The sequence below is a fragment of the Natator depressus genome, chromosome 22, assembly GCF_965152275.1.
Source record: "Natator depressus isolate rNatDep1 chromosome 22, rNatDep2.hap1, whole genome shotgun sequence".
NCBI lineage: Eukaryota > Metazoa > Chordata > Testudines > Cheloniidae > Natator > Natator depressus.
The window spans coordinates 4,421,535-4,446,710 of record NC_134255.1 but is presented as its reverse complement, the minus strand read 5'-3'; the positions used below and the strand labels follow the sequence as shown (position 1 = coordinate 4,446,710).

At 47.9% G+C, this 25,176-nt stretch overlaps 1 protein-coding gene across 3 annotated transcripts in view; it reads left to right on the top strand.

The window, feature by feature from the left end:
* KIRREL3 (kirre like nephrin family adhesion molecule 3) overlaps positions 1-25,176 on the top strand; it is a 738,745-nt gene that overhangs the window by 556,119 nt on the left and 157,450 nt on the right. For all 3 annotated transcript variants that reach the window (XM_074936864.1, XM_074936865.1, XM_074936866.1), the window contains exons 5-6: positions 4,074-4,231; positions 10,960-11,110. In XM_074936864.1, coding sequence (XP_074792965.1) covers positions 4,074-4,231; positions 10,960-11,110 — 309 coding nt within the window. The remainder of the gene's footprint in view (positions 1-4,073; positions 4,232-10,959; positions 11,111-25,176) is intronic.

Sequence of the window (25,176 nt, the reverse complement as noted above, 5' to 3'; positions counted from 1 at the left end):
GTACAGAAGCCAGCAAAGACTGCTGAGTACCTTCTTCTCAGCCCAAAATACAGGAACCCCAGGTGCTGAAACAGAGACGCACATGTGGGTGCCAGACAGGGCTCAGTCCGTTTCAAACGTTCGCGGTCACATTGTTCAGCTGGTGCCCATGAGCTCCCAGAGTGGGTCATAGCTGGGCCCCATCCCAGCACAGTGAGCTCCCTGTGTAACTGAGTAGCTTCTCTGCAGCAGCATCTGCTCCCCAAGGCAGGGAGGTGGGCGGCCGTCCACTCTGCCTGTCCAGTGGAGAAGGAATCTTATGTCCCACCTTCCCTCCAGTCATCTGCCTGGGCGAGGCAATGACTCCCTTTCCTGTCCGTCTGTTGACGGATCAGCCATCTGAGCACCTTTCTGTCTTGTTCTAAATAAATCTTCTACTTGGGCCCAGGGAACAGCACAACCCTTCCCACCCCCACCACGCACTCGCTCTCATCTTCAGCTCAAGCTCTACCTGTCATAAGGGACTTCAAGCCAAATCCAAGCACCATCTGAAATATGGTGAGGTCTGTTTGCAATGAGAGGGCATTCAGTGCTCTTTGTGGCATAAGCCACCTTTCCAATAAGCCCTGCTAGATGTCGGTTTGGAGCTGGACAAAGGTGCTGGATGAGCAGCCATGGAGAGCAAAGCCCTCTGGTTATCGCCCCAGAGCAGGTCCAGGGCACAGAACACCTAGTCGATGCACCCAATACCTGAGCTGAGAGCCTTGAAACACCACCCCCCACGCGCGCACGTGAGAGAGAGAGGGCAGTTCAGGGTTGATGACCCATTCAGTTCTTGGCCTCTGGGCTGAAATCTCCAATTCGTGCCAATGTGCTGGTGGTGTTTGGAGATGCAGAGCTGGGCTGAGCCCCATGACGCTCGTGTCACTACGGCCAGCGGATGGGAACAACCTCTGACTGCCTCTGCCCAGTTTCCACCACTCCACATCTCTGCTCAGAAAGGATTTGCAGCTCCAAAAATGGACAAATCCCTGCTGTATGTGATAGAGCTAGGCTGGGGCCCCTAATGAGAGGCACCCCTCGTAGCAGGCTGTCAGGCTATGACAGCTTGATTGATGGGAATTTCAAAGGAAGGCTGAGATCTGAAACGTCTCCTCATCACTCACAGCAAAATCTTTCTTCAGAGGGAGATGCTTGAAAACCTCCCTTCAAACAAATGCCAAATGAGGGCGTCTCCGTCCGTCTGCGTGGGACCTGGCAACCCTACGCGTAACAAGAGGCAGAGAAGAGGCGACAGTAACTTTGTCATGTTAAAGCAACAGAGAAACCATAAATACAGTGCCACTCCCCTTCCCCGTGACTGGACTCTGCTCAGGGCTGCCTGCATCCAATTCCCCGCCTCAGATTCATTTGCCAGCATGATGTAAATGTTTTGACTAGTCCAGCCGAGCTGTGTGACCTACAGCTGCTTACACTATAAACCCCACTCTCCTAGCAACTCTCTGCATGTAGGGAAATGTCTTTAGGATGGTGCAGGACCCGCCTCAGCCCTGGCACAAATGGGTGTGCCCCTTGTTGATGTCTGTGGGAATTGTGCCCGCTCACACCGCTGTCAGATTGGGACCATGATGTCAGGCAATCTGCGTGGAGGTTATTTGGCAAGCTTCTGGCTGAGGAGGAGCGAGTGCAAATCACTTTATACACCCCTGCCACCCCAGTGCAGCATGTTAATTTGCAGAGAGGAAAGATGCTTTAGGAGTTAGGGCAGCAGCCTAGAACTTTGCACCAGAGCAGGAATTTGAACGCAGCTTGCCAACTTCCTGTTTGACCTTAGTCAAGTCACGTAGTCACTCTGTGCCTCAGTTTCCCATCTGTAAAACAGGGATAACAGCACTTCCCTGTCTGACTGGGGCATGTGAGGAGACATAGAAGACTGTGAGGTACTTAGGTACTAGGTTAATGGAGGCCTTCAGGTGCTTTAGATAGAACATACTTGCTGTAACTAGTCTATATCCAAACCCCCATATTCCAGCCCTCTCGGTCTTTGGAGCGTTTGAAATCTGAATGTAGAGATGACTTTTCCAAACACCTGTCCATCACTCTAATGGGCTGAACCAAAACACCAGTTCTGAACACTCACCACACGCTTTAAGCACTGCAAAGTCCACATCCAGATCAGCCCCTGGCTACTAGATACCATGGTGCTGGGTGAAGTATAAACACCCAGAAGTGTGAAGCAATCTTAGTTTTGTGCCATGAGAAAAGTTACTCTGGGTACCTGGCATTTAGGGGTAGGGGGGCGCAGGCTTAGACAGCTGGTATAAACTCCTGTGGACTTGATCCTCGATGGGTGTAAATTGGTGTAGTTCCATTGAGTTCGACAAAGTAACATTGATTCATATCCTATCAACTGAGGATCTTGTCCCTGGTCACAGACAGAAATGTTGGGCCAGATGAATTTCTGGTGTGTCTCCGCTGACTGCAGTGAATTTGCAGCTAGGGATGAATTTGGCCCATAGTCTGATTATAAGAAATCATTTCTCCCTGTCAGTGTGTAAAATGGACTGAAATTGTGTCTGCTCGCTGCTCTTTTCTGTTCTGTTAGACCGAGCACCTTGCATTGCTTCGCTCTTGAATGGAGTACACTAGATTGCATGACAGTTTTCTCCCTGGGGCCCTCATAAAATGAGCAGTGTATGTTTCACTAGATGAGTGCAGTCAGCAACATTATAAATAAATAAATGGGGGAAACATGTTGGTGTTGGTTCCAGCATTTTGAGCCATTTCAGGCACAGTTGTTAATAAAGGTTTCAACACGGAGCCTCTCTTCTCTGCCGAATCCCCTCGCGACTGCTTAAACTCCTGCAAGTACCCCAGACCCACTGTGATCTAGCATACCAATCTCAGTTGCAAATAGCCCTCTCTCTTCCCTGAGATCACACAGCTGTTGTTATTCCAAATTTCAAGTGGATGAACTTCCGTAAACCTTTAACAGTTAACATGTTAACCATTTACAAGCACACACATCCCTCTCTGTCTGGCTGTGGAGACCTCAAGCTTCCAGGATTGAACTCTCTGAGAAGTTTAAATATTTGTGTTTATAAAAAACAGACATTGTTACCGCATACACTCACCAAACCCCAAATCCTCACAGCATCAGGTGCTCTGCAAACCCCTCCTCCCCACCTCCGCCACCTTTCTGCAGGCTGGGCATTAATCAGGCTTTTAAAGATAAGTTAAGGGGGAAAAGACTGTACATTTGCCGGCACAGTGCTGGGTTTTCAGTGGCCAGTCCTTCGGGTTTCACATCTTGTTCTTTCTAGGTCGCGCTTCTAAACTGCCCTTCATGTGTTTAGAAGTCACCTGAGCGTGGTATGTCTAGTTCTGGAAGTGGTATGTCTTTGTTTTCTGGGTGCTGCCCTTTCAATTTCTAAGAACTCTTTCTGCATGTAGAGGTTAGCAGCCATTTTGTTCTCAGAGCTGTTGCAGACTGTTACAGAGGGGATGCACACGCTGTGCTCTCTCCTTTCCTGTTAGGCTGAAAGTGTATGTGCTGCTCTTTTGTTTTATAGCATAAGGTCATGGACTTATCCAAGCAACCTCCTAGACCTTTGTCATTCTTTCTTGTTTAATCTGTCTCCCTCCTTCCTGTGTTGCCTTTATCCCAGCCTCTTTCCTTCTGGCCCCTGTTTTGTATGAAAGCCTTCTCCTCTACCAGCTCACGCTTTCCTACATCTCACCAAGCAATCAATTCTTCATCTCATTTCAAACCTCTGCTGAAAACTTACCCCTTGTCTCCTTTGTCTATGCCTCTTAAATATCAGTGTGCCATTGTTGACTCTGGGACGCAGCCAATATGCAGGCAACAAAAGAAAATCAAGTTGATTGGGCTATATTCTGCCATCAGCCACAGCCTGACTGAAGCTGACTGCCTTGGGTTCCATGACTGTACCAGAGCGTAGTTTAGCCCATGGTTGCCATTTTCACCACATGTGCCCTGCTAAGGACCACTGCAGGCACAGACTTTGCAAGCAAAGAGTAGCTTGGCTGAAACTTATAAACTACATTCTTTCTCTTGTCTGATTTCTTTGCAGTTCCTCCAGACGACCCAGTAATTACTGGGGGCCCGGTCATTAGCCTGAGAGCTGGGGATCCCCTGAACCTGACCTGCCATGCTGACAACGCCAAACCAGCAGCCTCCATCGTCTGGATGCGGAATGGAGAAGTGATAAATGGAGCCACCTACTCCAAGGTCAGGTGGGCTGGAGTTTGGGATGGGGATGTGGAACTGCTCTTTCGCTCGCCTCGCAGAGGTGTCCTTCACTCAGTACTGGCCAGAGCAGAACTGTGGCTCTTATGCATCAGGAGCAATGTCCTCCTCAACTGGTGTCAATTGGCATAACCCCATTGACTCAGTGGTGCTGTGTTGACTTACACCAGCGGATGTTCTGGCCCCAAGTTTCTCGGTGCTGCTCCCTCAGCTTCTATACCCCTGGCTGCTGGGAGAGCAGAGATCAGTGGGGAGCCAGAAGGGCATATTCAGAGGGGACTCAAAGCTTCTCCAAGCCCTTCAGTAAATGATTTACACCAACTTAGGCTGACTTACACTTACCTACTTATTAACGTGCGACCTTACATGTCATCTCTGAACATGGCCTACTGGAGTGAACGCAACTGCCCTGCCAAGGGGAGGAGTGGGGCAAGAAAAGCAGCTGCCGGAAGGGTGTAAGGAGCTGTGAGTTGCAGTCAAGGGCAGACTCAGCTGTGAATTTGACTCATTGGCTACCTCCAGCCCAGAGAGCTCAGTGCTCTGCCTCTCAGCAGTGCTGAGCAGGTCATCTATTCGATGTGCTCCTCACCACGTGTCTAAGAGCACAGTAGCCCAATACTCAAAGGTGTACAGGTGCCTAACTCCCATTGATTTCAGCCTGAGTTGTCCTCAGGGAAGTGCAGATGCACCAGTGGATGGCTGCCACCTAACAGAACACAATAGCTCTCCGGTGCAGCCCTGGGGCCAGAACTGGCCACAGCAGTGGCCGGCTCTGGGTCCAAACTGGCTAGAACAGATTGCTCTCTGTGATGCTAAGAAGCTGGTTGGCTGGGCAATTTGGAGGAAATGAGTCTCTTGGGAGGGAAGGGGATTGTCTCTCTCATGGCCTGAATAGCATATCAAATTGAACGAGTTCAGCAGCAGCCTGTGGCAAGCAGAGAACAAAAGGTTCCTATTTTAGCAGTTTCCATCCCAGTTATGCTGGTGACACTGCGAGCCAGGGGCTGAACCGCTGGCTTGCAATTATTGTAGGCTTGGGCTGACAAGATTTCACTAAGAAGTAAAACAGAGAGAGGCTGGTTCCAGGGGGCTGAATGCAGCTCTAGGAGCCAAGAGGCGTGGGGTTCTAGTTTCACCTCTGACCTTAGTGCCACTGGGTAGTTTGTGGCACCTAACCCCAGGTTCCTGATCTCTAAAATGGGGTGACCGTAAATACCTACAGTGCCGTGGGTGGATGGGTTGTATCAGTTAAAATGACTTGAAGATGTAGGAAAGTGCTCAGTGTTATAACTGTGATAGTGAAACTTGGTTCTGAAAGGTGGCTCGTGTTTGAACAGCTTTTACTGCACTAATATAGAATCATGGGGTCAGAGGGGACTGCAAGGATCATCTAGTCTAACCCCCTGCCAAGACGCAGGATTTGTTGTGTCTAACCCATCCAAGGCCGTGCTCTTTGGTAACTTTGCTAGTCATCCAGTCGCATTATCTTTTGAGAGAAGACTGAAGCAAAGTAGGCATTGAGCAGCTCTGCCTTCTGTCCCCAGCTCACCTTCTCCATTGAGCAGTGGACCCACGCCATCCTTGATCTTTCTCTTTTTGTCTGATATTTGTTAGAGACAACAGGAAGGGGCTGTACATTCCTTGACAGTTCTTTGCCTTGGCTTTCCTGGTTTTTTGTCCCCACATTCTTGCACTATTCCCATGTATGCTTCCTTGGTGACATGCCCCTCCTCCCATTTCCTGTATGTGTCCCTTTTGGGTTTTAGATAGCCAAAAAGCTCCTTGTGCAGCTGCATTGGCCTCCTGTGGCTCTTATATTTCCTCTGCATTGGAAAGGTAGAAGGGTACAGAGCCAAACTCATCCCTGGTGCAATTCAGGAGTTGCCTCAGGGATCGCAGTGCTGCCTATATGTATAGGTATCTCTTCTCCCAAGACCAAATGATTTTACTATTTCACTTCATTGTGGAGCTCCAGTAATGACTCCACAGTTAAGCCTACAAAACCATTCTTTTTCCATTATAAGCCTGTTTTTTAAATCCTAGCTCGCTGTACAAAGCTGATTTCCAGCTGAATTTGCTCATGCCTGTTCTCCAGGAGAAGGCTCTTGCATCCAAGTGGTGTGATTGTGTGGAAGGACAAGGCTGGGTTTTAGGGCTCTGTCCATAGATTTCAGTGGGATCTGACCTGAAGTTGTGATGCTCTTGACAGGTAAAAGGAGTCATCAGGTTCACGTCCATGCTCAGAACCTGCCATCTCACAGCAGCCACCATTTCAACTGCATGTCTGAAGGCTTTGTCTTGATTATGAGCTCTGCCATTGACCACCAGCTGGGATGCGATAACTGGGTGTAACTCTCTTGTCCCAACGAGAATCTCCCCTCAATCTCGTAATAGTTTGTTAGGCTTTGAGACTGGGCTTTGTGAAATACAATTTGGAAACAGTTTCTTTCCATCACTCTTGCCTGGTTTGATCTAGAAGAGCTCTAGTTTTTTCAATAACCTGCTCGTTGTTGGTGGATTTAAATTCCTGGTATAGTCTGGTTGCATCAGATGACCATCCAGGAAAGAATCGTTGATGAAATCCCCGAGGAATAGTTGTCGGCTTTTTTGCAGCGGCCAGAGCTTTAAGGCAGGAAGCTTGGTAGATGGCACTGATGGTTTGGACATACAGAAGCTGCAGGTTGATTGTCGACGCCCCTCCTATAGCCTTCCTCCATCTTGATGAGGGGAGTAGATAGATACACGTGCCTTTTTGGTTGGTTGGGGCAAGACCAAGGTGAAAAAATAAGTATTGCTACATTTCTAAATGAAAAGTCCAAATGTTTTGTTTCAAAATGGTTGAAATGAACTGTTATGACTTTTCCTCAGGGGAAAAAATAATTTTTGTTTTTGGCCAAAACGAGTTGCCAAATTCAACCTGAATTTGCAGATTGTTTCAGTACCTCAAAAAATGCATTTTTCAATGAATTTACTATTTGCTGAAAACATTTCACCCAGCTCTGCTGCAGAGTCAGTGCTACTGCGACATCAACTGACAGGGCGACCTAGAGCAGGGAGCCGTTCCAGAATGGATCTTAGAGCCCGGGCAGAGAGCTGTCACTGCTGTTCTTCCTGGGGAAACAGCTGGGATGTAGCACATGCCACAGCGTCTGGGGTCCCCCGAGAGGCTGGCTCTGCTGCTTCCTTCTCTCCATCACCGCCCTAGTCACCATCTTGCCCAAAGCGATGGCTCCCAGACCAATACAAGACACTGGCTCTTGCAACAGGTAATGAGGAGCCAAAGGCAGAGGCGTCCATGACCCATTAAATTCCATCACAGAGGGTGGTGTCAGCAGCAAGGAGTGTCCTGGGCCATGGGGGGATGAACTCCCTTGGGTCCTGGAGCCCAACTGTCCTGCAGAGCTACCGAACAGAGGCCAGGAGAAACCAGATGAGGGGAATGACTCTTGAGATCTCAGCAGGGATAGTGAGGGCAGGCACCAGAGGCCCAGTTCTGGAGTGAGCGCTGGGGCCCGGCCTGTCAGGATGGTAGCGGTGGACCTCGCCCTGACACAAGCAGAGAGTCTCAGACGAGCAGGAAGGCAGCAGTGTCAGGCGATGCTGTCAGGGTTCACAGCCTGCCACGCAAGCTGAGGTAGCGGGGATGCTACAGAGATCTAGATGAGGCGGGGAGAGGCGTCCAATGCTGGTGGTGAAAGCGGGGCTTAGATACCACAAGGAGATGCCCCATGTAAACCTGAGAGCGATGAAGAGAAGTATGTGTGTGGGGGGTGGTATTTCCTTAAGAAACCAACCACAGCCTAAACCGACTAGCCCTGGCATGGGGGGAGAGATGTACCTGCCTGGAAGGGCACTGGGAGGGCTGGGTGTGACAGACAGGGGCTGTTTGGAAGCTCTTGGGCAGCTCCAGGAAGTGTTGGCCGGATGGAAAACAAATTTGTGAGACCTGCGAACCATCATCCGATTGCAGCCCCTGGGGAGATCCATCTCCCCTGTGCCCAGCTGCCTCCGTCCCTGCCTATAGCTCCCCCCAGATGAGTCAGCCTGGCCCCACAGGCCATCTGGAGGGTACTGGAGAAGGGAGCATCTCATTTGCATAGGGATTATGACCTTTCTGTCCCTAGCTGCTATCTGATTTGCCTGCAGTGTCACAGAAGGATTCCTGGTTTATTGCACCCAAATCCTGAGACATTTCATTTCCCCTGCTGGCAGCAGTCTCCAGCAAGGAACAAGCAGGCTGTTGAGCACCACAGCTGTGAAAGGGTAACCTGCCTGCAGCATGTGCATCTGAGCAAGGACAAATCCACGATCCCCATAGCCCCCTACAAACCCTGCTCGTCCAGCCCCCATGATATTACTCCCCTGATCAGCATTGCCTCACTCTCCCTCTTGCAACCTGAAACGGGGACCGAGCAAAAAACAAAATCAAACCCACAGCTGCCCCTTCCTGCCCCCACTTCCCAGGATACCACGCGGCAGATGGCGCTAATTAAAACCTGAAAGAACTGACCCCTCTCTGCACCAATTTGGGTGAAATTAATTAAAATCTAGGCCATTAACATGTAATCGTTTGTAACTAATTGCAATCGCTCCAAATCTTCTTCTCCGCTGTGGGCTGGGTCAGTCCCGGCGCTGGGGAAGAGAGAGTTAAGCCCTCTTCATTTCAGACCCGCCAATTGCTGTGGCAGTGAAGGAATATCAGCCCTTTTTCAAATATATCTGTGTTTGTGTTTGCATTAATTCCAAAGCCTAAGCGCACTCGCTGCATACGAAGTGTGGCCCCATCTCAAATGAGAAGCCGAGACTCCTAGTGCATCTTAAGCAGCTGGCATGGAAGGGCTTGGCGGAAGAGGGCTGTCATGCTGGGGAGGCATCACGCAAGGGACTTTCCATGCCAGATGGGGCCGGGTGGTGCCTACAGCCCTGTGGCAATGTCATCAGCTCTCATGATTTTATTACAAGTCTCGCAATATTTGGTGTTTTTCTTAAAGCCCCAGCTCCTGGAGTCAGGTTTCTAGCATTCCTGGTTGCAGAGGCTTGAAACTGTGACGTAAGTGTATCCTAAACATTCAGAATCCTAAAAGCAAATAAAAGAACTGAACGTTTATTATTTTTTTTTAAAAACCTCCTGATTTTTACACCCATCGCATGGTTTTCTGGAGGCCTGATGGGTGGTTTTTTGAACGTTTTGGTTGGCCATGCTGCCGGAGGGCCATAAATCAGATCCGCCCAGCAAGAGATTTCTACTCGCTACGCCAGGTTCCTTTCACAAAGACCTTCCTCCCTGCCCACGAACAGGCAGATCCGAAGGTTGAGCCTGTGTGCGACGGGGGATAACTGCAGCATTGGAGTGGAGCGTCCTCAGCTACCTCGCTAGTGCCTCTGATGGCTTCCCCTGCTTCTTGGGGCTGATCAAGATGAGGGTTATACATTATCACTCCTTATACAGTGCCATAGGAGGGCAAGGAGAAAGGAAAACCGCAGGTTTGCCTTGTGCCAGGGCGGGGCGTAGAGCTAGATACAGGGCGTGATGCTCCATTGCCCTGCACCTTGGGTCACCATTTGCACCGCTGCAAATCAAAGTGGTTACGATTTACACCCGGGGCGTGGCGTCAACCCTTTCTGAACACATCGTCCACTGCAGAGCTTGCAAGGCAGCTCGTTAATGGCTTTTTAATATTCTCTCTCATGGCATGCATTACCTGTCTGATTAGCCTACATTAAAGGACCAGAACGAAAGAAACCTCAGTAATAATAATTAATTAATGCAAGCATTCGTTCTCTTGATGGCTAGTGAGGTGGTGTGATTTTTTTTTTCCCCCCCTGTGGAAATTCAGAGATGGATTCACAAAGGGCTGATTCTCCAAAGGCTACAGAGTGAGCCCTAGGAAGACCCAAAAATAGAACCCAGGAGTCCTCAGGCCTGATTTTGACTTGAGTGATGTTTTGCCTGGGATGGGTTTGGCCGCTGGCACTCCACTCTCTGCTCCAAGCCCTAGATCACACAGCTTGCTTCTTTCCTTCACTCTAAGCAAACTTCACTGGAGGCAAAATTGCAGTTTGCACAGTGCAATGCATTGCAGCAATTGGTGAGTTTATGCTGCTTCTCTAGGAATCTTATGGTCCCTTGTAGTCTTCAGGGCCTGATTCCCGTGCTGCCTGGCAGCATACTTGTTCGTTTCCTGTTGTGCAAAGTGGGCGTGAAATGCTACTGGATTGGCATGGCAGTGTTTCACACTTGCTTGGCACAGGAGTGTGAGGTGACCCAAGGAGCAAGAAGCAGACCACCGGCTGTGAAACCCCTGATGGCTGCAAGGTCTGTTCAGTTGACAATACAAACATCTCCCTGCCTGGGATGGCGAGTGGGATGAATCTCACCAGAGCTGTCATCCTTGGGTGCAAGGCACTGCACGGTTTTAAAGGAGCCTATTGGAGTTAAGCACCCAACTCCCATTGAAACTCATTGGAGTTTGTGCACCTAACCCCCATCAACTCCTTTGCAAACCCCATAGGAATTGCAGTCATTTAGATTGTAAGATCTTCGTGCAAGGACCGTCTACCGCTCTGTCTGTACAGTGCCTACCACTACCATAACCTGGCTTCATGCTTGTTGGTCCCTAAGCTCTAACATAATAAACACAGCTAAGAGTAAAGAATGTATTGCCCCTTTCAAGAGTAACCAACTTTCATCCCTGCTTCTCCCCCTGCAGACGCTTCTCCGAGATGGCAAGAGGGAGAGCATCGTGAGCACCCTTCTTATTGGCCCCTCCAACATCGAGAACGGGCAGAACATCATCTGCCGGGCCACCAACAAAGCCATTCCCAGCGGGAAGGAGACGTCCGTGACCATCGACATACAGCGTGAGTGTGTGACCAGCCAGACCAGCCATGTGTGTTTTGTAATGCCGTCCTGCCCTGGGAATTCCCTGGTTCCTGAATGACTGAGTTTGGCTAGAGTGGGGCCCTAAGTGCAAAGTTCCGAACCAGATCAGGCTCTGAGTTTGGGGTTTGGCTCCAGTGTATCTCTGTATTTGCAGTCTTACGAGTAGCCAGTGGTGATCAGTTCAGGGCACTGATCTGACACAGCATTCAGAAGTCTGGACATCTCCCCAGAACTTCTCCAGTCTCTTGAACGTTTTTGGAGCTGCAAAACTGATCTGAATGTTCCATGTAGACAGGCTATCTCCTGAGAGTGGGGGATCCCAGGCCAGATCCCATCAGAAAGGCCATTCTCAGGGTATCCTGGGATTTCCACAGAACCAACAACCACAGAAGCAGTGAGAAAATGAACCAAATAACATGGTGGGGATGGGAGAGTACCTTGACTTGCTGAGATTCAGCTTGGGAGCAAAGATTCTGATTCTACACAAACTGCTCAGCCTGTCCCTAGCTGTGGGAGTACCTAGGGTCTCCATGCTTATGCCCTCCATATAGTCTATGTTCATAGTGTCGCCAGCAACCATGCCAATTATGATGGTCGTTTTGTTGACCGGGCACCTGTCTGAGACCACCAAACTATTCCATATAAGGCACAGGTGATACGAGCAGGTTCGTTCACCAGTGATGCATGATCTGGATTTGAACCCATGACTTGGAGGCTGAGGGCTCTGTACCTGGATTTAAAGAGGCCTCAAAGAAGCATCAGGTCCATCATTGCTCATAGTTTAAAAGGTTAGAAAACCTGCCTTATAATGACAGACTCTAGGAGCTCAACTTATTTAGCTTAACAAAGAGAAGGTTAAGGGGTGACTTGATCAGTCTGCAAGTACCTACGTGGGGAACAAATATTTAATAATGGGCTCTTCAATCTAGCAGAGGAAGGTCTAACACGATCCAATGGCTGGAAGTTGAAGCTGGATCAATTCAGACTGGAAATAAGGTGTAAATATTCAAGAGTGAGAGTGATCAACCATTGGTACAGTTTACTAAGAGTCACAGTAGATTCTTCATCACTGACCAATTTTAAATCCAGATTGGAGGGTTTTCTAAAAGCTGTGCTCTAGGAATTATTTAGGGGTAGTTCTCTGGCCTTGTTAGATAGGTGTTCAGATTAGATGCTCACAGAGGTACCTTCTGGCCTTGGAATCTATTAATCTTAGAGGGAATTTTATTAGTTTGTTAGAAAATTTCAAGGCTGGGACAGCTTTTTTAAATACATTTAATACCCATCCCCATGATGGAGTGGCCTAGCCCACAACACAGAATTTCTGTAGCCATGTCTGTGATTCCCCCACCTACAGCTTTTTAAAGGCTTGCATAAATATCCTAGTCTCATTCAGTCCCAGTCTAATATGGCCAGTTTAAAACTCCAGCTGATGCGGACAGGCACATGCAGAGAACAAGACAGGCCAAACTTTATATAGCTCCCCTAAGTATAGATTTCGGTCTGGGCCACTGCATCTATCTGAGATGCACCCACCCTAACTCCCTTTCAATATCTGCTGCTGTCAGGCTCAGGCTGGCCCTTCCCCCAGCCGCGCTTCATCTGCACACACAATTCTTGCAGCTGCATTTGCCAACAATTTGCAATTGCAGGGTGTTAAATATTAGGCTGCCAACTGCTTTCCAGAGTCCAATTAAAACTAGCTGAGCAAAGTTGAGTGCAGCAGAAAAGTCTCCATTTAAGACTCCCAGCTTTTCTGCTGGAAGATTAACAGGTTCTTGGGTGGCTCTGTGGTATGTCCTGACAGAATCGGTGAGATCAGATGAGATAATGGCACGGGTTATTTCACAGATAGCAATTGGCTACAACAGTTGCACACGCATCCCCCTCCCCCCCCCCCACACTAATAACAACAGAAAGCCAGAGACATCATTAGACTGCGCTCTATAGAACGGGGCAGGCAACGTGATCTGAATCTCCGAGCATGGTGGAATCCATTTCAAAAGGGAGAGACCCAATAAAGAAGACCAATTTCTACTCCAAACCATTAAATACACCATGCTGTGAAAGTAATAATAATAATCCCATCCAGCCATTAAAAGAATGTTGCTTTTAATGGGCTCTAATGAGGATATCAATTTAACAGCGCTGGATGGAAGATGGAGGGGTACAATAACAGCAAGACAGATTAATCAGCCTGCGCTGGGGTGAATTTCACCCCTGAAGACAGAATGTACTCCAGCCTCTCTGCATCCCTTCAGCATACACAGCCTGGTTCCCCACTGCCTTACACCCTGAGAGATGGATTTTCCACTTGGCTACATTCACTTTCCACTGAACTTAAATTGGCTGGAGAACCCCCTCGGGAATTGTCCCTATGTAGGTGTTAGGCTGCTGGAGGCAGCCTAACTGCCTCCTACACCAGCTCCTTTACTGGGGTAAGCAGGAGGATGGGGCATGCCAGTAGACAAAGTGGGGGCAAGATGGGGCGGGACATGAGGGAGCCAAACTCTACTAAGCTTGGGCCTCGACTAGCTCCCTTCTGGAGCTGACATCAGCAGTGGAATTTAGAGTAGTCCTCCTGCTGCTCTAATGTTGGCCAGGACCAAGCGGCCAGGGACCAAGGAACCACAGCTGGCTACTTGAAGCCACCGCTGGCCACTCAGATGTAGCGGGGCCTGTGCCATCATTTAAGTCCATCTAGCTATCAAGCTACTTGCAGGCGGGCACTCTTACTAGCTCTCCCTTTTCATTCTGTCTACCTAGCTAGCCGTTCACCCAGGTACTTTATATGGCCCTCATCATTGTGAAATGTGATGTGAAATGCTGCCCAGTTAGAAGGGGAGTGTTGTATACCACTGCTCGGCACTGGGGTCAATGGCTTTGCATGGTGCATGGCAGTGCAGAAGCAAGCCCTAGGAGTTAAAGTGGGCAGATACATAATGCATAAGGCTCTGGAAGGGATCTCTGCAATGGGGAGGTGGTGTCAAATCCTCCTGTGCAGAGCTAGGACTTGGATGGCGCATGGGCCTTGTGTTCCCTGGTCAGTTTTGTCCGACGTGCACGGAGGTGTGTGCCGCAGCTGGTGCGCTAGTGGCAGCTATAGCAAAAGTAGCACAAATGTTTCCATTTTAACTCCTTGTTTTCAATCCTCCGCAATGTTCCAAACCTTTCATCTCCCAGGCTGAAGCTTTCCAGGTCCCGTCTCTACCTGATTGCCCCCCCGGCGGTTTGAGCAAAAAATGTCTGACCCTTTTTGAATGAGAGGACAGAGGGAAACATTCCCAGTCCCCGTTATAGAAACAAAAAAGTGCTTGGATCCCTTTATTTGAACAGCTCCAGCATCAAAACGTGTGGGGTCTGAGCATTGAAATTCGGCTTGGAAATAGCCCACGTTGAAGAAAAGTGTTGCTGGGAAAATTGGGTTTGATTTGAGTGAGTTTACGAGGGTTTGGAAATCAAATTTCACATACAGGTGGTGCTGTGGGCCCAATTCTCAATTGCAGCAAGGCTCTTTTACACACACACCCCACCAGTGTAAAGAAGCCTTAATGTGGGTGAAATGTTCACCTTCCTTACTGAGCCTTTGGGCTGCCACAGCAGTGTAAAGAGGTCTTAGTGTGACTGAGAAGCAGTCTGTAGTCTGTAGCCCAGACCATGCATGCGTGGCCTAACGAGCTAGGCAGCATCTTCTGCCCACTCTGAGCTCCGTCCTGCAAGGTGCTGAGTGCTCTTCCCTGAAGCACCTGAGTAATCCCATGGATTTTGATGATTTCGGGGTCTGTGCAGTCTGCCCCGGAAGAACTGAGCCTTTGCTGTCTAATGTAATGGGCATTGACCTGTGCCGTTGAAAATGTAGTGCATCCCCCGCAGAAAGTTTTTAGCATCCTTGCAAGCACAAGTCCTTGGGTTCACTGTGCACCTTGCGTGAGATTCTGTGCTGTGCCTGTTTTCCATGGGGCAAGGGAGGGCTAAGATGGCTTGACGCATCCTCCCCAGCCTGGGCTGCTCTGAGGGCTGGAGGGCCCCCTGGCATAACCTAAAACCGCTCTGGGAGCCTAGCTGCATTGCCACAACCTGTCCACACAGTACTGCCTAGAATCCACACCGTGTGCTGCAGACCCACCTACAACACATTTTCCCATCCCTAGTCCTACCCCCAGCATGTCCCCTCCACATGGGCTTGCAAGGGGTTCCTCCAGTCGAAGGGCAATCTGATGGTGGTCTTCCACAGTGCCTACATTGGAGGAATCCTCCCCTGGCCAGTTATGGGGCTTTTAGGGCCCCTTCATGCTACTCCAGCTCTTTTTACAAGATGTAAAGGGTCCCAGCGGGGAGGATCTCCGTGGACTATCCTGGGGTGTCTAGAGGAATAAACCCAGTTTATAGAACTGTTTTAACCTAGACAATTCCATTAAGAAACTACATTAAAAGAATATCACGGTTGCAGAATATCAGGGCTAAGCACCTATTGCTTGCACCCTCCCCCCACTCTGCTGCCTTGTGTGTACGCCATTATGTGACTGTCTGTTTGCGTGGCCGCATCGGCTTCTCGGATAGTACCATGTGATAGCAATGGAGCTGGCTGGAGATTTCCAGATGGAATGCTTTTCCTTTGGATTTGTCAAAAGGGAAACATTTTGCGGTAATGTCAATTTTGACAACATTTTGTGTGTGGGGGCGGGGCGGAATGGAGCATTTTGATTTCCCGTTTAAAAATGACTCTTCATTTCAACTTTTTTAAATCCTAGAAATGTAGGACTGGAAGGGACCTCGACAGGTGTGAGGCAGAACTAAGTATTATCAGACCATCTCTGACAGGTGTTTGTCTAACCTGCTCTTAAAAAGCTCCAATGATGGAGATTCCACAACCTCCCTAGGCAATTTATTCTAGTGCTTAGCTACCCTGACATGTAGGAAGTTTTTTCTAATGTCCAACTTAAATCTGCCTTGGTACAATTTAAGCCCATTACTACTTCTCAGTGGTTAAGGAGAATAATTTATCACCCTCCTCTTTATAACAGTCTTTTAGGTACTTGAAGACTATTACCATGTTCCCCCCTCTGTCTTCTCTTCACCAGACTAAACAAATCCAATTTTCTTTCCTTGTAGGTCATTTTTTCTAGACCTTTAATCATTTCTGTTGCTCTCCTCAGGACTTTCTTGAATTGGTCCACATATTTCCCAAAGTGTGGTGCCCAGAACTGGACACAACACTCCAGTTGAGGCCTTATCAGTGCGAAGTAGAGTGGAAGAATTACTTCTTGTCTTGCTTACAACACTTATAGAATCATAGAATCATAGAATATCAAGGTTGGAAGGGACCCCAGAAGGTCATCTAGTCCAACCCCCTGCTTGAAGCAGGACCAATTCCCAGTTAAATCATCCCAGCCAGGGCTTTGTCAAGCCTGACCTTAAAAACCTCTAAGGAAGGAGATTCTACCACCTCCCTAGGTAACGCATTCCAGTGTTTCACCACCCTCTTAGTGAAAAAGTTTTTCCTAATATCCAATCTAAACCTCCCCCATTGCAACTTGAGACCATTACTCCTCATTCTGTCATCTGCTACCATTGAGAACAGTCTAGAGCCATCCTCTTTGGAACCCCCTTTCAGGTAGTTGAAAGCAGCTATCAAATCCCCCCTCATTCTTCTCTTCTGCAGACTAAACAATCCCAGCTCCCTCAGCCTCTCCTCATAAGTCATGTGCTCTAGACCCCTAATCATTTTTGTTGCCCTTCGCTGGACTCTCTCCAATTTATCCACATCCTTCTTGTAGTGTGGGGCCCAAAACTGGACACAGTACTCCAGATGAGGCCTCACCAGTGTCGAATAGAGGGGAACGATCACGTCCCTCGATCTGCTCGCTATGCCCCTACTTATACATCCCAAAATGCCATGGCCTTCTTGGCAACAAGGGCACACGGTTGACTCATATCCAGCTTCTCGTCCACTGTCACCCCTAGGTCCTTTTCCGCAGAACTGCTGCCTAGCCATTCGGTCCCTAGTCTGTAGCGGTGCATTGGATTCTTCCATCCTAAGTGCAGGACCCTGCACTTATCCTTATTGAACCTCATCAGATTTCTTTTGGCCCAATCCTCCAATTTGTCTAGGTCCTTCTGTATCCTATCCCTCCCCTCCAGCGTATCTACCACTCCTCCCAGTTTAGTATCATCTGCAAATTTGCTGAGAGTGCAATCCACACCATCCTCCAGATCATTTATGAAGATATTGAACAAAACCGGCCCCAGGACCGACCCCTGGGGCACTCCACTTGACACCGGCTGCCAACTAGACATGGAGCCATTGATCACTACCTGTTGAGCCCGACAATCTAGCCAGCTTTCTACCCACCTTATAGTGCATTCATCCAGCCCATACTTCCTTAACTTGCTGACAAGAATACTGTGGGAGACCGTGTCAAAAGCTTTGCTAAAGTCAAGAAACAATACATCCACTGCTTTCCCTTCATCCACAGAACCAGTAATCTCATCATAAAAGGCGATTAGATTAGTCAGGCATGACCTACCCTTGGTGAATCCATGCTGACTGTTCCTGATCACTTTCCTCTCATGTAAGTGCTTCAGGATTGATTCTTTGAGGACCTGCTCCATGATTTTTCCAGGGACTGAGGTGAGGCTGACTGGCCTGTAGTTCCCAGGATCCTCCTCCTTCCCTTTTTTAAAGATTGGCACTACATTAGCCTTTTTCCAGTCATCCGGGACTTCCCCCGTTCGCCACGAGTTTTCAAAGATAATGGCCAAGGGCTCTGCAATCACAGCCGCCAATTCCTTCAGCACTCTCGGATGTAACTCGTCCGGCCCCATGGACTTGTGCACGTCCAGCTTTTCTAAATAGTCCCTAACCACCTCTATCTCCACAGAGGGCTGGCCATCTCTTCCCCATTCTGTGATGCCCAGCGCAGCAGTCTGGGAGCTGACCTTGTTAGTGAAAACAGAGGCAAAAAAAGCATTGAGTACATTAGCTTTTTCCACATCCTCTGTCACTAGGTTGCCTCCCTCATTCAGTAAGGGGCCCACACTTTCCTTGGCTTTCTTCTTGTTGCCAACATACCTGAAGAAACCCTTCTTGTTACTCTTGACATCTCTTGCTAGCTGCAGCTCCAGGTGCGATTTGGCCCTCCTGATATCTTTCCTACATGCCCGAGCAATATTTTTATACTCTTCTAATATATCCCAGAATGATATTTGCTTTTTTTGCAACAGTATTACATCGTTGACTCCTATTTAGTTTGTGATCCACTATGACCCCCCAGATCCCTTTCTGCAGTACTCCTTCCTACGAAGTCATTTCCCATTTTGTATTTGTGTAATTGATTGTTCCTTCCTAAGTTTAGTACTTTGCATTTGTTCTTATTGAATTTCATCCTATTTGCTTCGAACCATATCTCCAGTTTGTCAAGATCATTTCAAATTCTAATCCTGTCCTCCTAAGCACTTGCAACCCATCCCATCTTGGTATCCTCTGCAAACTTTACTCTCTAAGTATGCTGTATGGCATTATCCAAGTAATTTATGAAGATATTGAATAGCACCAAAACCGGGACAGATCCCTGTAGGGCCACACTCAGTATGCCCTTCCAGCTTGATTGTGAGCCACTGATAACTGCGCTCTGAGTACACTTTTCCAACCTATTGTGCACCCACCTTATAGTAGGTTCGTTAGGCTATATTTCTCTAGTTTGTTTATGAGAAGGTCATGTTGACAGTATCAAAAGCCTTGTTCAAATCAAGATAGATCACATGTACTGCTTCCCTCTATCCACCAGGCTTGTTACCCTGTCAAAGAAGGATATTAGGTTGGTTTGACATGGTTTGTTCTTGACAGATCCATTATTGACTGTTACCTTATTTTCTTCTAGGTGCTTGCTTACAAATTGTTTGGTTATTTGCTCCATTATCTTTCCAGATACCAAAGTTAAGCTGACTGGTCTATAATTCCCTGGATTGTCTTTATTCCCCTTTTTATAGATAGGGCCTATATTTGCCCTTTTATCAGTTCTCTGGGATCTATCCTGTCCTCCATGAGTTCTCAAAGATAATCACTCATGGCTCAGAAATCTCTTCAGACCATTCTTAAAGTATTCTAGGATGTATTTCATCAGGATCTACTGACTTGAAGACATCTAACTTGTCTAAGAAACTTGTCTTAATTTGTTCTTTTCCTATTTTAGCCTCAGATCCTACCCCGTTTACAGTGATGTTCACTGTGTTAGTCGTCCATTCACTAACTTTTTTGTGTGTGTGAAAACTGAAACAAAAAAGATATTTAACACTTTGACCATTGCTGTGTTTTCTGTTATTGTCTTTCCCTCCTCATTGAGAAATGGGCCTACCCTGTACTTGGTCTTCCTCTTGCTTGTCATGTATTTTTAAAATGTTTTCTTGTTATTCTTTATGTCCCTAGCTAGTTTAATGTCGTTATTTGCCTTCGCATTTCTAATGTTGTCCTTAGCTGCTTGTGTTCATTTTTTTTTTAGATTCATCCTTCATAATTTGACCTAGTTTCCACTTTTTGTATGACTCTTTTGAGTTTCAGGTAATTGAAGGTCTCCTGATTAAGCCAGGATGGTCTCTTACCACACTTAATCTCTTTCCTATGCATTGGGATAGTTTGCTGTTGTGCCCTTAATAATGTCTCTGTAAAAAAAACAAAAACAAAAAACTTGCCAACTCGCCTGAATTCTTTTTTCCCTTAGACTTGCTTCCCACGGGATCTTACCTACCAATTCTGAGTTTTCTAAAGTCTGCCGCCTTGAAGTCTATTGTCTATATTCAGCTGTTTTCCCTCCTACCATTCCTTAGAATAATGAACTCATCATTTCATGATCACTTTTACCCATGCTGCCTTCCACCTTCAAATTCTCAACCAGTTCCTCCCTGTTTGTCAGAATCAAATCTAGAACAGCCTCTCCCCTAGTCACTTTCTCCACCTTCAGTAATAAAAAGTTATCTCCAATGCATTGCAAGAACTTGTTGGATAATCTGAGCCCCGCTATATTTTCCCAACAGGTGTCTGGGTAGTTGAAATCCTCCATCACCGTCGAATCCTGTGCTTTGGATGATTTTGTTAGTTGTTTAAAAACAGCCTCATCCATGACTTCTTCCTAGTTAGGTGGTCTAAGTAGACCCTACCGTGACATCACCCTTATTTTTTTTGCCCCTTTTATCTTTACCCTAAGATTCTCAAGAGGTATGCCTCCCGCTTCTATCTCAACCAAAGTGTATACATCTTTGCTACCCAAAACAACAACTCTTCCCTTTTCCCCTGCCTGTCCTTCCTTAAAAAGCTGTACCCTTCTATAGCAATATTCCAGACATATGAATTATCCCACAAAGTCTCCGTGATGCCAATTATGTCATAATTGTGGTTGTTCACTAGAATTTGTAGTTCTTCCTGTTTATTCCCCATGCTTCTTGCATTAGTGTACCGACAGCTACGATGTACATTATATTTCCCCTCTATAGTTCCTCCTTGCTCCTTTGTCCCTGCTGTGATTGTCCATGTTCCCCCAGTTTCTGACCCTTCACCCAGGTCTCCATGTTTTGGACTTACCTGTGAGCTTGTGTCTCCTGCCCCTGTTGAACCTAGTTTAAAGCTGCCCTCACTAAGTTAGCCAGTCTGTATCCAAAGATACTCTTCCAGTTCCTTGCTAGGTGGTCCCCATCTCTGCTCATCAGTCCTTCTCGCAACAGCATCCCATGGATGAGAAAGCCAAAGCCCTCCTGGCACCACCATCCACACAGACAATAATATAACATTTTTTTTTAAAAAGAGAATTTGAACACCACCTTTCGATTGCCATGAAATGATTTTTTTTTCCCCTGAAATTTTTTGTTTCATGGCAAATTTTGTATTTTGTTTTGTTTTTCATTCCTGTTTCGGAACAGAAAAAAATTCAAAATCTTGGAATTTCCCACAATGTGGAAAATCCAGTGTTCACCCAGCTTTAAATATCTTCACCACACTTGCATGCATGGAGGAGACCAAGGAGAAAGCAGAATATAGCCAGGTCATGGTAGTTGAAGAAGGCAGAAAGACTGGAGCCACTGGCCCTTGTCTTACTCTTAAAGGGCCTAGTTTAGGCACCCAAGAAGAGGTCTACATAGATCTGCCTCCTTATTTGCATAATAGGCAGGGCTAACTCAGTAGAAGCCACTACTCATGGATTGGTGGATGTCTACTCCAGAAAGAATTGCTTTAATGCTTTGAAAATACCTGGTTTTTAAAATCTAAACATGCCATGGGTGGAGATGCTGAGAACCTGGCTATCCCACGCCTGAGCAGTGGGGGGAAGTTTGGTGCTCCTCCCAGTGCTGGAACATTCCCCAGTGACCCCACAAAAGCCTGTGTGGGAACCCCATGGGGTTGGGGTGAGAATGGGCAGCGACGTCTCTCCTTCCCCCAAACATGCCAGACCCCATCAGCATTAATACCCTAGCTTTCCCCTCTGCCTGGTAGAATTCCCCCCCCCACTCCGCAAACCCCACTACTAGTGTGCAGGGAGCAATTCCCTGGCATCACAGCTTCAGGAAGAGCTGTGCTCTCATGGTGGAGCTAGAGATAGCGGAAGTCAGCGTGGGGGCTCAGAGCCTCCTTGCTGACGGCCCAGGCCTGGCAAGCATCCTTCCCTGCTGCATGGCCCCTGCACAGCGGATTTGGCCAATACATCCACCGAGCTGCAGAGCTACAGCCCTACGGTCCCCTGGCCCAGCCCTACTCCTACCTGCTCAGTGCATGCTATGGCTGGGGAAGAGTACATCTCCATAGCACACAGCACTTTGAAACTCCTGGCCTCCCTCCTCGGAGACAGTCATACCAATTCCACTGAAACCCAGACCTTGCATGGCCCCTATGTCTCCCAGAGCATTTGGCCTGGAGTCTGCGTAGTCCAGTTTCCAGTGCACATGCTATGCTGAATGTTAGCTTTGATATAGCTGCGCAGTAGTTACTGTCCCGGGTTGAAGGACATTTCCTTTAACAATAAGCACTCCAAGGAGCGAGTCCATCCCATGAACCAACAGCCTAATAAATCACTTGATAGCAAATCAACTTCTTATTTTTTTCTCTTAAAAGAGCATCAAAACATGTTCTTATACCATAACAAGCCTGCTCACCCCATCCAGTGATGGGGGGGACCCCTAGTCTATCTGATGGTAGCGAAAGTTTGCTTTAAATACCACACATCTGGATTCAGGATCTGCCTTCCAAATAAAATAGCTGAGTCATGAGCCCACCTCCCCCTTCCAAAAAACCAACCCAAAACCCCACCAGGGTTTGTAATGGAAACACTAAGTGACTCCAGCTGGAACATCTGTTCAATGTGATTTCCGTTCCACCAGCCACATCAAAGCCAGACTCCTGTGAGTTATGCGCTGAACATCACACGTGGGATTAAAATCATGTTGAATAGTTTGATATGCCATAAACTATTTATACTGCCGGAGCCCAGTGACTGTATTGAAATTCACATCCTGTGTGCCAGGATGGAGACGGGCTGGCTCGCTGCTTCGCCAGACCCGTTCGTGGAAGCGCAGCGCCTCTGCGCACCATGTGGTTGCTCATTTCAATGCCTTTTTTAATGGGCCTGTAGGATTGTGCTTTTCTTTAAGTGAGATGGAGGTAAAGGAATGAGAATTCAGGGGAAGTCAGTGACAGCAAGGTCAGGGGCGTGGGATTCTAACCGATGTAACGACAGTTCCTGGTACCAAAGTATCTGAGGACTTCAGATTGTATTTATACTCGCAACATGCCTGGGAAGCAGGGCAGGGCTGGGCTGCGTTCCCCACTGTAGAGTGGCGGAACTGACTCACAGAGAGACTAAGTGACTTGGCCAAGATCACAGACGTTAAAGCAAAGAATTTAACTTGGTCTCCTGAGTCCCACACTAGCATCTAGGCCGCCAGACCATCCTCCCTCTCTAGGCGAGAGTGGGTGGAGATGAGAACTGGTCCTGGCATGAGCGGAGGCTCAAGGTGGTAGTGAGGGTGAAGGGGATTAAGGTAGCTATGAGTCACCTTTCATGCAGGGATCTGTAAGCATTTCATGGACATTCGTGCGAGAGCCCTCCCAGCGCCTTTGCCTTGTAACTGTTCACAGTTCGCTGCGTCTCTAACCGGATTGCTGCTTTCCACACGTAAGCCGGAGCATTGCAGGACGTTGTAACAGCAAGCAGGTACTGAAGGGGCTGTGTGTCTCCCATTCGTCATGGCGGTTTCTCCCCTAGATGGACAGAAGGTGCTGCCTTGCTGCTCTTCCTCCCCCTCCACTCAGTGCAAGTGTTAGAATCAGCGCTCTTTCAAATGATGCTGCTAATCCTGCGGCCCTGGGGCCCCCTTGAAGGGGGCCTCGCCCTCAGCAAGACAGCTCAAGATGTCAATGGTGCAGTAGGGTGCAATAAGAGCTGCACCATGCTCTCTGGTGAAACCATCCATCCCATAGGAAATCGTGACGGCTTTCTTTGCTCCTGAGTTACACCGGGGAACAGCACAGATTCCTTCCTCCTCCTGATTAACAGGGAACCTCCATCCATGCGCCACAAACACACACATCACTAACAGCTTCCACGCGCGCACACACACTTCCCACCCACTGACATGGCTGTTTAGAGCAAGGAGGTCATACACTAAACTTCTGATGCAGGTGGCTGGTGGGCTAGTTGCATGGCACTGCAGAGTACTCCAGCTTTGGTCAGACTCTCTGATATCCTTTTGTTTCACAGCACCTTACAAGGTACTGATCAACATGAGCAAGGGCATGAGAGTCTGCCCCTCTGCTTGTACTTGCCCTGCTGCTTGGGTCCCTGGAGGCAGCATATATGTTCTTTCCCCTGCTTCCAGCTCCACACATGCCCTGCATGTGTAAGCTTTGATTCTCCCCACAAGCAGAGTAATAGTCAATGGAGATCCAGCAAACTTCTTAAGCACGTATCTAAGAGTCTGCCTTCACTGCAGCGTTAACTCAGGTGACCAGCACCTAGGCTAGCCTAGCCCAAATGTGAGCAGCCACACTGCGTCACCCTACCCTGCATGGCTGCATTTTCATTGGTGCTGCTCTTCCCCTCTTGGGGTGCTAGGACTTCTGCGGACATATCACATGGATCTTAAAGCTGCCAAAGAAGCTGACAGGTTTCAGAGTAGCAGCCGTGTTAGTCTGTATCCACAAAAAGAAAATGAGGACTTGTGGCACCTTAGAGACTAACAAATTTATTTGAGCATAAGCTTTCATGAGCTACAGCTCACTTCATCGGATGCATTCAGTGGAAAATATAGTGGGGAGATTTTATATACACAGAGAACATGAAACAATGGGTGTTACCGTACAGACTGTAAAAAGAGTGAACAGGTAAGGTGAGCTATTACCAGCAGGAGAGCGGGGCGGGGGTGAAACCTTTTGTAGTGATAATCAAGGTGGGCTAATTCCAGTCTACGTAAAAGAATAAATGGACACAAATCAGACGTCAAGAATTATAACATTCAAAAACCAGTCGGAGAACACTTCAATCTCTTTGGTCACTCTATTACAGACCTAAAAGTGGCAATTCTTTAACAAAAAAAACTTCAAAAACAGACTCCAATGAGAGACTGCTGAATTGGAATTAATTTGCAAACTGGATACAATTAACTTAGGCTTGAATAAAGACTGGCGGTGGATGTGTCATTACACAAGGTAAAACTATTTCCCCATGTTTAGTCTCCTCCCTCCCACCCCCCGACTGTTCCTCACAGGTTCTTGTCAACTGCTGGAAATGGCCCACCTTGATTATCACTACAAAAGGTTTCTCCTCCCCCCCCCCCGCCCCGCCCCGCCCCGCCGCTCTCCTGCTGGTAATAGCTCATTTTACCTGATCACTCTCGTAACACTGTGTATGGTAACACCCATTGTTTCATGTTCTCTGTATATATAAAATCTCCCCCCTGTATTTTCCCCTGTATGCATCCCATGAAGTGAGCTGTAGCTCACAAAAGCATCTGCTCAAATAAATTTGTTAGTCTCTTACTTTCCAAGAAGCTGAGCAGCTCAGCT